This window comes from Rhinoderma darwinii, chromosome 3 (assembly GCF_050947455.1).
Source record: "Rhinoderma darwinii isolate aRhiDar2 chromosome 3, aRhiDar2.hap1, whole genome shotgun sequence".
NCBI lineage: Eukaryota > Metazoa > Chordata > Amphibia > Anura > Rhinodermatidae > Rhinoderma > Rhinoderma darwinii.
Genome location: NC_134689.1, coordinates 227,120,425 through 227,133,419, shown reverse-complemented (window position 1 = coordinate 227,133,419; position 12,995 = coordinate 227,120,425). Strand labels below are relative to the sequence as shown.

The following is a 12,995-nucleotide window of genomic DNA, read 5'->3' as shown; positions in this document are numbered from 1 at the left end:
GTGTATTCATTATCAGGACACTTGATTAACATTAATCAAGCAGAATCGCTGTGTATGTGGCTGCAGATCATGTTCTAGTAAGAACGCGATTCTGCTGTGTAAATGAATGGAGAGGAGTGCATGATGCCGATTGGTCAGCGTCATACATTCCCCTGTACAACGCCCACTTGGTCGAAAGTAAAAGTACGCCCACTTGGGCATTAAGCAACTCATTAGCATAAACCAAAATCGCTCCTAACGTTGTGAAAATAGATCGTTTTATTAAATAAAAAGCACTGCTGTCACCTACATTATAGCGCCCATCTCCTTAAGTAGGAGACAGGGCACTTATAATGTGGTGACAGAGCCTCTTTAACCAACAATTGAGATGTAGAATTGATTTACCTGGTATGAGATGCAGAGCGAATCAGAGTGATACATTTTTGTAGAACCAATGGAAAATAGAATTATTAAAGATTTGCTCATCTCTAAACAAATATACTAAATCCTCTGTAACATATACAGTGTAGAAGGAAATACATACCTCTGGAGCAATATAATCAGGAGTCCCACAGAATGTATTTGTTTTAGCATCTCCAATCATATTCTCTTTACACATTCCAAAGTCTGCTATCTTAATATGTCCTTCCATATCCAAAAGGACATTGTCTAACTTCAGGTCCCTAAAATATGGGAAAGAGAGTTAGGCCACGACCAGATATGGCAGACAATTTCCGCCGCTGATTTTGCTTCGAAATAATGGCAAATCTGCATCAAAATCCTGAAATGCTACATGCAGATGTTGTTGCGGATTTATCTGCTGCAGTTTTCACCCTATACTTTACAAAGGGTAAAATCTGCAGTGAAATTCCACGGCTTCTCCGCACAAAAATGAGCATGCTGTGGATTTGAAAATCCGCAGCATGCTCTGTTTTTAGTGCGGATTAAGGGCATGATCAGACGTGGCGGAATTGCTGTAGAATTGTACTGCGGACAGTCCGCAGTGGAAATCCACAGCAGCCTTTTTTTCCATTGGTGTCTATAGGCTGAAATCTGCAGCTGAGAAATTCTGTCATGTCTGAACATGCCCTTATTTCGCTACGTGTGGATGTTTGCATTGGACTGTTAATTGCTGGGGATTTGCAATGCAGAATCTGTACCGCAAATCTGTCACATCTGGCTTATGTCATTATAAAAGAAAGATGTAATTCCATATAGTATTTAATACTATAGAATCACAAAGGTCCTTTTGTTTTACTGTGTCTTTAGGGCATGTTCAGAGGTGGCAGATATTTTTCCACTGCAAATGTTGCTGCAAATCCGCTGCAAATTACGCAACGAATCTGCAGCAACATTTGCATATTTGACAGTTAATTCAGACGTGGCGGATATCACAGTGGACTTTCCGCAGATTTCAGCCTCTACATTGAAAAGCCGCTGTTTCTCCGCAGCAGACTGTGCATGCTGCGGTGTGAAAATTCTGCACCGAAGATGAACATATAAATAGTCCGTGTGACAGACAATGTTTTAACGGCCATAACACGGCTGCATGTATTTCTATGGGGCTGTTCACATGACCGTTGTCTTAACGGGCCGTGTGAAGGGCCCGTGAAAAAATAGGACCAGTCCTATTTTTGTCAGTTTTCACAGATTCCTCAATAGACTCAAGTTTATGAGGGATCTGTGAAAGCGGGTCCCGCACGGGTACGAATCGGGTGTGAAAAACGCCAGTTTTTCATGGTTGTTTTCGCACACGTCTATCTGAATATAGCCTTCAACATACTGGAAAGTTACACCAAACAAACTGATACACATTTTTATTAAAAAAACAAAACCTTTTCAAAGGTGTACATAGTCTTTTAGTACAAATAAAACGCATTGATAAACTCTTCACGTAAAAATTTTTTATTGACTGTTATGTGAAATTTCTTGTGCTACACTTGAGATACAAAAAGATTATCAGATTAATCGGATTCACAGCATATTGATACAGCTGTTCAGTTGTATTTCATTTTGTTGTATTCTACTTTTGCAATTAATGCATCATCATTCCGCCTTATGGTCAAGATGTATCATGCAGTCACAGAATAGAATGAACCATTTGGGCATGACCACACGTGGCGGATTTCCTCCGCAACTGTCCGCATCAATGCCGCACAGAATCTGCGTTGCAGATTCTGCTGCGGATCTGCACAAAATGTGCAGTAAATTGATGCGGACTAGCTGCTGCGGACTGCGGTAAAAGTACTTCCCTTCTCCCTATCAGTGCAGGATAGAGAGAAGGGACAGCACTTTCCCTTGTGAAAGTCAAAGAAATTCATACTTACCGCCCGTTGTCTTGGTGACGCGTCCCTCCTTCGGCATCCAGCCCGATCTCCCTGGATGACGCGGCAGTCCATGTGACCGCTGCAGCCTGTTATTAGCCTGTGATTGGCTGCAGCCGTCACTTAGACTGAAACGTCATCCTGGGAGGCCGGACTGGAGACAGAAGCAGGGAGTTCTCGGTAAGTATGAACTTCATTTTTTTTTACAGATAGATGTATATTGGGATCGGTAGTCACTGTCCAGGGTGCAGAAACAGTTACTGCCGATCGCTTAACTCTTTCAGCACCCTGGACAGTGACTATTTACTGACGTCTCCTAGCAACGCTCCCGTCATTACGGGAGCCCCATTGACTTCCTCAGTCTGGCTGTAGACCTAGAAATACATAGGTCCAGCCAGAATGAAGAAATGTCAAGTTAAAAAAGCAAGACGGATCCGCAGCACACATAACATGTGCATGACAGCTGCGGACTTCATTGCGGAAATTAGAATCTCCATTGAAGTCAATGGAGAAATTCCGCCATGAGTCCGCCACTGCTCCGCAACAGACAGAGCATGCTGCGGACACCAAATTCCGCTCCGCAGCCTATGCTCCGCAGCGGAATTTTACGCATCGTCTAAACGAACACTGCTAAATTAAAGTGTAAGTCAATGGACAAACGGCTCCGCTGCGGATTAACGCTGCGGAGTGTCCGCAGCGGAATTTAAGTGAAATTCCGCCACGTGTGAACCCAGCCTTTTTATTTGCATCTTGAATGCATGCTGATATTTCTAGAATGTAGTTATATTTGCATGAAGCAATATCTATTTGTATTTGTAAGGGTGTGTTCACATCGGCGTCACCCTTCCGTTCATGGGTTACGTTAGACCTTTACGTCGGAGGAACACATGACTAGAAAGACAAACGGAAACCATAGCTTCCGTTTGCATTACGATTGTTTTGAATAGTAATTGCAATTGGTTTCCATTTGTTTACGTTCCGTAAGGTTTCCGTTTTCTTTCCCGGAAACAATAGCATAGTCGACTGCGCTATTGTTTCTGCCAAAAAAAAAATGGCTTTCCATTCATAGGTTCCTCAGACGGAAAGATCTAACGGAACCCATGAACGGAAGGGTGACACTGATGTGAATAGGCCCTAAAGGACTTCTAAATATCGACATAAAAGATTTGTTACCTGTATACTACACCTTTGGAATGGAGGAACTGGAGACCACATACAATTTCAGCAGCGTAGAAACTGCAAATAATTGATGAAATATTTGGTTAAAAAGGACAGAACACAGAAGAATGATATATAGTGACCTATAATTTAGTTTATGATGAATACAGGTGGCACAAAGTAGTTGTGGTAATTTGAGATGCCTATGGTCAAGCTACAAATCATACTACATACATGGGCCCAACATATTAATCATAATCATTTGTTTGGAATATACTATATATCTCCAGCAGCAACAGCATACTTTAACATTTAGAGCACCTATCAGATACTGACATGACATAAATGTCTGAGATAGACAAAGCACTTTAAGTTAGGCAGTCCTGTATAACAGATTTGGTGTACAATAATTTAAGGGACATTTAGAAAGACATTTAAGAAAAGTATTAAGGAAACATACGTAGCTCTGGCAAGATCAAACTTATGGCAGCTTTGTATATGGAACATGAGGTCTCCTCCATTGAGGTATTCCATGACGAAAAATAGGTTCTCCTATCCAAGAACAAAAAGAAAGAACGATGTAAATAAATTCTATATATAAATTATAGTAAAAGTAAATTTCTAAAATTTTATTCCTAACACATATTAAACAGAAAATAACGGAATACATTACCCCCTTTTACAATGACAGTCGTATGTCATCGCTAGGTTAGTCAGTTTGTTTTAGAAGTCACAAAATTAGTCACATGAGTGAGGTCAAAGTGTCTGAACTGAAGAGGCTGTGGTATACTTGTATCTGGAAGGCCTAACCGATTATGAGTCAGTTTCCTGTAAAAAAAATACACCACAGCAAGACAAAAAAAAAATGACTCCACCGAATAACTGAACACTAACCATTTCCAAATCACTGATTATTCCCCGATGTACAGTTAGGTTTATGTAACTTTTTTTTGTTAAATTTTTGTATTGAAAAAGAATGACCATTATCCACTACAAATAATATTGATTTTTATGGGAACCAAACCGATAATTTATTTCTTTAGGTTATATAGCACCAACATATTCCACAGTGCTGTACAAAGTTCCACACTTACTATCGAAAAAAAAACCTGTGGCTCACAATCTAAGTTCCCTACAAGTCTGCTTTTAGGAGGAAACCCAAGCAGAACATACAAACCCCATGCAGATGTTGCCCTTGGTTGGATTTGAACCCAAGACCCCAGCACTGTAAGGCAATGGTACTAACCAATCAGCCAACGCGCCAGGATATCAGCTGTCTTCTTAAGATCATAAGTGCCGTTTTTTTTTATCTTTATCTTAATTGATGATGGATTGAAAACTGAGGTCATCAGTTTTTCTCTGCGTTTAGATCAGTTGCAGAGATGTGCAACTGAAAAATAAACTTACTTGGGAAAATGTTTTATTTCCAGCAAGCCCATACATAAAGCCAAATCTCAGGCCTTGTTCACACCACCAAGTTTTGGTGTAAAGCTGGAATTAGATAAAAGAAAAATAGAAATATACGTTTTTCCTTTATACTTTTCCTCATACTCCTGGTTTTGGGTTAAAAAACCCAATATAAACTTGTACCACTGTGTGCCTTAAAGTGGTTTTCCCATTAGGACACTACTTTTCCATATGCCTTAGGCCTCATGCACACGAACGTAAAAACGTAATTACGGGCCCATAGACTTCTATTGGCCACGGGTACCTTCCCGTTTGCTTACGGGAAGGTGCCTGGGCCGTTGAAAAATATGGAACATATCCTATTTTAGGCCGTAATTATGGCACAGGCAGGCCCATAGAAGCCTATGGGGCTCCCGTAATTATGGGTGGCTACGTGTGTGCACCCGTAATTACGGGGGCGTTGCTTGGTGACGTAAGGGGATAGTCACTGTCCAGAGTGCTGAAAGAGTTAACTGATCGGCAGTAACTGTTTCAGCACCCGGGACAGTGACTACCGCTGGAGTTAATAATATTAAAAGTTAACTTACCTATAACTCCCTGCTTCTTCCTCCAGTCCGGCCTCCCGGGATGACGGTTCATCCCATGTGACCGCTGCAGCCAATCACAGGCCAATCACAGGCTGCAGCGGTCACATGGACTGTCGCGTCATCCAGGGAGGTCGGACTGGATGTCAAAAGAGGGACGCGTCACCAAGACAACGGCCGGGGTATGTATAAACTTCTTTTACTTCCAATCGCTGTGGTAACTCTGCCCGAAAGGGTTGCCCCTTCTCTCTATCCATCACTGATAGAGAGAAGGGGCTGCCGATTAGTACAGAGAAAACGGCTCCATAAATACGGGTGGAATACTGGTGAGAACGGACCCGTAGTTACGGGCACGGGTCCGTAAATACTGGTGGAATACGGGTCGAATACAATACGTGTGTGACAAAGGCCCCGTATTTACACCAGTATTTACGGGAGGAAAAAAATAAGTTTGTGTGCATGGGGCCTTACTAAGGAATATGGACATTATACACAGCAGTCCTGCACTAAGAACCCCATGTGTTAGCTAGAAGGAGTCTGGAGGACTCTGCTCGTCCATTTATTGCCCGGCTGCAATTTTATCTGAATGGGCACCGCATAATAAATAATTTTCCCACAGCTTCCCCCACAGGGCAACAACTTGATAGCCAAGTTTGCAAATATATTGTAATACTTATCTTGAACTGATTCCAAACACATTTGATAAAAGTCGAACAATTTTAAACTGTCTTCTGTGTTTGAGTGGTGTCCCCCCCCCATGGCAGAAGTCAGTGGAAAGACAAATTTGGAATGTTAAATTTCAACTCGCCCAATCCTTTGTTCCCACAGGAGATAAACAGCTGCCAGGCTCGATTTAGTCCCATCTCCCCATTGAAAACATATGCACGCTAAGCCAAGCGTGCATATCTGTACGGTAGAGTTGGAAGAAATAAGTGTATAGGCAGCTTAGGGTACAGAAGATACTATAGTCCAGAGCTGTATTCACAATTCAGCTCGTTTCAGAGCTAAAATTTCAAAGCCTTAATTCTTGGCTCAATGTCAGCACAGAAATTGCTTTAGTGAATTGCATTCTGGGAAGTATCATTTTTACAACAGGCACTGTACACTAATCTGATGTACAAACGAATTAATTAATTAATTAATTAATTCTTCTACTGCATTATAGGAGCTGAGTAAGCTGTAAGAGACTCTTGTCAAACTGTTGTCAAACTTATCCACTGTTTCCAATATCAACCAGCAGAATTGTGAATGCAGCTCTGGTCTATAATACAAGATACACGATAAGTAAAGCAATGTATTTACAAAGATTCTTACGTTTTTATACAAAATCAGATCACTTTACTCAAGAAACAGAGCTCTAACCCCTACCAGAAAATATTATTAAATGAATTATTTATGTAATAAAAAATGAAATAAGTGTTATAGTTTTGCATTTTACAAAAAATAATATTGAATAAACTTGTCACACATTGTACTATAAAACGTTTAATTTATCTTTAGATGTCTTCTGACCTAAAATAACATGTAAAGTTATCAAAACGATATTTATAAAGTTTTGAACATGCGCATGCTGGGTATTCCATCTGCTCTCATTACAAATAAGCCTATGTGTGATGCTACACGGTAGACATGGTTCCACTCTTCAGAGCATGAAAGGACTATTGATTGGTGGAAGCGCTCTTCTTTTGAAAGCTTTTCATGTGCTGAGTGACCATCAAGCTGGGGAAAAGGTCAGAGAGATCCAGAAATCAATTCTAAACCAGCACGACACTTGAATTAAAAGGTGGCTGAAAAATCTTTATACTTTGTCTGCACCTCGCCCTATCCTCTAGCATGTAACATTTTATTATTTGACTTTCGAACATCATCTTTTTATTGAATTGTTAATGATGGTAAAACGACAAAGTAGTAACTAGCTGATAAATGAAGCAGAAATGCACAGGAATTTATACAACCTAAGGGCTTATTCAGACAAACGTGATATACGTCCGGGCAACGAGCGTGATTTTCACGCGACTCGCACGGACCTATGTTAGTCTATGGGGCCGTGCAGACTGTCTGTGAGTTTCATGCAGCGTGTGTCCGCTGCGTAAAACTCACGACATGTCCTATATTTGTGCGTTGTTTGCACATCACGCATCCATTGAAGTCAATGGGTGCGTGAAAATCACGCGCAGCACACGGAAGCACTTCCGTGTCACGCGTGTGATTCGCGCAACAGCAGTAAAAAGTATGAATGAAGACAGAAAAGCACCACGTGCTTTTCTGTTTACAAACATACCAACAGAGTGTCATAATGATGGCGGCTGCGCGAAAATCACGCAGCCACGCATCATACGCGGCTGACACATGGAGCTGTTAAGTACCTTTTGCGCAGGCAAAACACACACACTCGTGTAAATCCGGCCTAAGACATGAGTTTCTATGGACGCAGTCTAAAGAGAAGAAAGACATAATGCTATTGAAATGTGAGTTGTGCAGAGCTGTGTATAGCGTATACGGAGTGTTCAGGAAACACTCTTATCTTTTTGTACTGTGACATCATTTATACTATGGGCCTCATTTATCAAAGCTGTCTAACAGTAAGACTGTCCTTGTTGTTCATAGCAACCAATCAGAGCTCAGCATCCATTTCTTAAACTGCTCTGGAAAATGAAAGTTGAGCTCTGATTGGTTGCTATGGACAACGAGGACAGTTTTACTGTTAGACATTTTTTTTTATAAATGAGGCCCAGTTTGTGTTCACAGGACATTATTATCTTTTGGACTTTACCATTATTTATATTATTTGCTCAGGAACAATATCATGATATAGACTGTATTATAATTTATACTCTGGGTTCTGGAAACACTATTTTCTTATATAGAATAGATAACACCATTCTTCAATTTAAAAGGGGGAAATGGATTACTGAATTTGCGGCACAATTATGGCATAGAAAAGTTGTAAATGTTGTCTGCTTCTCTCCCCACTTTTCAAAAGTGTCAAGAAAAGGGGTGGGGTATAGATGGATGGACGGGGCCACATTGGTTTGAAGGACCTACCATAAATCACACCAGAACGTGGTGTAAATCATGGCCCAAATCTAGGCCTGCTATGAACGCAGATTGGCATTTCTGTCTCACTGACAGCCAAAGATCCACCAAATTTAAATATAAATTTGTCCCAAAGTGTTTTAACATGTTGGGGGGAATTAATCAATGGATTTACACCACTTTTCTGGCTTTAAAAATTTGGAGATTATGGTGCACGCCATATTTGGACTATAAGTTTAAACTTTTTGCTGCTTGTACGCTTCTCTCACCATCTTCCAAATGATTTACCGACAGATTTACTAAAATTTATTCCAGAAATTGGCATAAATTATAGTGCAACTCTACGCCTGCTCATAGCAGTCATAGATTTGATTTTCTGTTGTACAGACAGGCAAAGATGCTCCAAGTTTATTAAGAGGCATGTGCCTCAATACATTTACTAGAACTACAATTTGTCTATAGGCTGCTAACCCCGTTTCCCTCTCTAATAATTTCAATATACTTAAATTGTTCTATTACTGAAATACTATTAATGAAAATATCCTTTATTAAAGGCAGGTAGCCTTCACTTTGAAAGAAAACCACAAGCTAATAAATATAGTATCATACTGTAGTAACTTTGGAAAAACATCATCAAGCTCAACTTATGATCCATAGGAAATGTTGATCCGGCGGAAGGCAAAACAATCCTTTATGAGGTTCATAAAGGTGTGAACATAGCCCAATGCCCGTTGCTCACAACCTTAGTGTCACTTGGGCCGTTTTTCATGGCATCTGAGTGGCACTCGATAGTTTTTATGGACCCATTCGGACTCGACTTTCCGATCCATGGAAAGATAGGACATGCCCTATCTTTCCACAGATCACGGATGGGAACCGGCCGGTACACACGGTCCTGTACATTAGGAATAAGGCCATCTGAATTAACAGTACTTGCCACTAAACCATAGCAATTCATGGTAAACCACATGCGATTTTTGCATCATCATCACACTGACCAATAAGGGCATGACCACACGTGGCGGATTTCCTCCGCAACTGTCCGCATCAATGCCGCACAGAATCTGCGTTGCAGATTCTGCTGCGGATCTGCACAAAATGTGCAGTAAATTGATGCGGACTAGCTGCTGCGGACTGCGGTAAAAGTGCTACCCTTCTCTCTATCAGTGCAGGATAGAGAGAAGGGACAGCACTTTCCCTTGCGAAAGTCAAAGAAATTCATACTTACCGCCCGTTGTCTTGGTGACGCGTCCCTCTTTCGGCATCCAGCCCGACCTCCCTGGATGACGCGGCAGTCCATGTGACCGTTGCAGCCTGTTATTAGCCTGTGATTGGCTGCAGCCGTCACTTAGACTGAAACGTCATCCTGGGAGGCCGGACTGGAGACAGAAGCAGGGAGTTCTCGGTAAGTATGAACTTCATTTTTTTTTACAGATAGATGTATATTGGGATCGGTAGTCACTGTCCCGGGTGCAGAAACAGTTACTGCCGATCGCTTAACTCTTTCAGCACCCTGGACAGTGACTATTTACTGACGTCTCCTAGCAACGCTCCCGTCATTACGGGAGCCCCATTGACTTCCTCAGTCTGGCTGTAGACCTAGAAATACATAGGTCCAGCCAGAATGAAGAAATGTCAAGTTAAAAAAGCAAGACGGATCCGCAGCACACATAACATGTGCATGACAGCTGCGGACTTCATTGCGGAAATTAGAATCTCCATTGAAGTCAATGGAGAAATTCCGCCATGAGTCCGCCACTGCTCCGCAACAGACAGAGCATGCTGCGGACACCAAATTCCGCTCCGCAGCCTATGCTCCGCAGCAGAATTTTACGCCTCGTCTAAACGAACACTGCTAAATTAAAGTGTAAGTCAATGGACAAACGGCTCCGCTGCGGATTAACGCTGCGGAGTGTCCGCAGCGGAATTTAAGTGAAATTCCGCCACGTGTGAACCCAGCCTAACTTATTTAATTATGCTGTTAAAGCAATAAGGCTGGCTAAAAAAACAACAACTTTATTTTAACTTTGATTCTATCGCATTTTTCACTTCAGGTAAAGTATTTTTTTTCTTTAGACAGACCTTAAAATAGAGATTTCTTGAAATCATACAATAAACTGGTAATTATACCAATTAAATTATCTCTTGTTGTTAGACTGGCACTGCCCATGTAATGAGCATAATTCGTTTCCCTTGCCAGCTCCATTAATTTTACTCTACCTGTACAACTGGCACAAGTACGCCAAGCAAGGACATTCACAGAATTGATCGGGCCAATAGTATTTATTAGCATGGGTTCCCCTCCTGGTGTAAAGTTAGATAATTACGGAGAGAATGTTTGTGCAATTCTTCCTTGCCTTCACTTGGGGTACAGAAAGAAGGCTAACCATGAGCTGCCCCTCCTCTTCACTGGACCCAATAGCCGCTGCCTTGGCTTCCTAATGCTATCTATTCTTTTGGCTAAAACGCTCACCTAAAATAAGTTAGCTTCAATTTATTAATAAATTATAATGGTTAAACATATAAAATCCATGATTTTATTGAAGAGCATGTAACCATAATATCACAATTGTTTTCACATGTATGTATCTTAGAATACAGCCAATATTATACTGTATGTTGGTAAAAGCAGTAACAGATATCACTTGCCTATGAGTACAGGCACAATGTCACTAGAGGGAGCCAAAGATCTTTGGGAAACCACATAGAAATGAACAGACCGAGTTATTGAAAGCGAAGGATTTTTTAGTGGATTCAAAAGTGAGAAAAAATAGGATAGATATTCCTACTTTTCACTTTCATACAGGCAATGCCAACTTTAGGCCGGGTTCACACTGAGTTTTTGTTTGCCGCGTTTTTTTTTAGGCTTTTTTTTTTAGCTATCTCTCAACACGAAGATGGAATAACGCCTCCACCTCCCATTGAAATCAATGGGAGTAAATTTCGGCCGGTTTTTGTAAACAGGGCCTTCCAGTGTAACTTAGTGATGAAAGGGCGTCTGGTAGAGAGAAATTTGACATCAGATCACTGTGCATTTATATGAAAACGATGTGTATTCGTATAGGAATTAGATGCCCGCAGCCCTGTGGGTATGAAAGGAGGAAACCCAGGGAAGGACAACGGAAAGACTGCAGAGGGCGTTAGATAATGCTTTCCTTAATCAAAATGTTTATGGAGTAACTACATCATTAACCCCTTGGAGACACAGTCAGTTTTGGCCTTGTGGACACGGCCTTTTTTTTTCAAATCTGACATGTGTCACTTTATGTGGTAATAACTTGGGAATCCTTTTACCTATCCAAGTGATTCTGAAATTGTTTTCTTGTGACATTTTATACTTTGTTAGTGAAAAAATGTGTTCATTAAATGTAATTTATTTGTGAAAAACAATTTGGAAAAATTAGAATTTTTCTAAATTTAAATGTATCTGCTTGTAAGGCTGGATTCACACAAGCGTGGCGTTTTTGCGCGCGTAAAAAATGCGAAGTTTTGTGTGCGTTGTTGTTGCGTGTGTCATGCATTATGGCTGTGTTTTTTACGCGCGTATGCCATGCGTTTTTCACGCGCGTAAATAAAACGCAGCGTGGAGTAATGGAGAGGGCAGCCTACAAAAAGGCACCCTTCTCAAACACCTGCTGGATGTGAGAACATGTTCTCATCCTTTTTGCACCTTGCAAAATATTTTGGGGAGTTTATTGTGTTTCTTGCCTTGTTGACGTCTAAAAGCCAAATTATGGCGCCGACTCCACTGGGCCGTGTGCTGCGATATTGGGAGCGCAGATGGAGAAGTCGTTGCTGTTTCGAACTAAACCGCAAAAGATCAACTAAGATCTCAAAAATGACATGCAACTACCTTGGGCCCTGGGCAGCATGTTGCAACGTTACTTTGGGACATGTTTGGGAAAGCATGTTACAATACATTTATCGAGGGAAACACAGAAACTTTTGTTGCTCCACAAAACCACACTTTATTGGGTAATGGGGCCAAAAATAAAGCCTAAAACATAGGACAACAAAACAACAAACAAACGCACCAACATGATGCACAATGTGGAAACCTTGGCCCAAATAAGGACGAAATTAGGCAGCAAAACTGTGCGGCGTCACCGGCACTATAACTCCTGATAATGGTGGGGTGGGGAGTTGTAGCTGTCCATTTCAGCACCACTATGCTGCGCATGGCCCTGCCGAGGATGTTCCTCAACAGCATAGTGGTGCTGATGCTGCGTGTGGTAGCCTACAGGTGGACCATGTGGAACGTTTACCACGGGTCGGCTGTAGGCTGGAACAGGCCAGTTCCGCATCGTCGCTGGACCAGGTGACATGCGGGCCGGCAATGGGCGTTGGAAGTTTGTCCGGGCCAAGGGGGGGGCAGCCTGAGAAGGGACAGGTGCATTGCAGGGCACCGCTGTCTCGGCCAATCCACGCCAATGCTCCATTGCCTGGAAGTTCTGGCGTGCGCTGTTCGGAGGTGTGGCCGCGTCGATGAGGCTGAGGATCGTGCCTT

General features: G+C 41.7%; 1 protein-coding gene across 2 annotated transcripts in view; it reads right to left on the bottom strand.

Moving 5' to 3' along the window:
* The window catches only part of PRKCQ (protein kinase C theta), a 199,200-nt gene that overhangs the window by 24,011 nt on the left and 162,194 nt on the right, over positions 1 to 12,995 (bottom strand). For both annotated transcript variants that reach the window (XM_075857478.1, XM_075857479.1), the window contains 3 exons: positions 3,922 to 4,013; positions 3,477 to 3,539; positions 524 to 662 (listed from right to left, as the gene is read on the bottom strand). In XM_075857478.1, the coding sequence (XP_075713593.1) occupies positions 524 to 662; positions 3,477 to 3,539; positions 3,922 to 4,013 (294 nt within the window). The remainder of the gene's footprint in view (positions 1 to 523; positions 663 to 3,476; positions 3,540 to 3,921; positions 4,014 to 12,995) is intronic.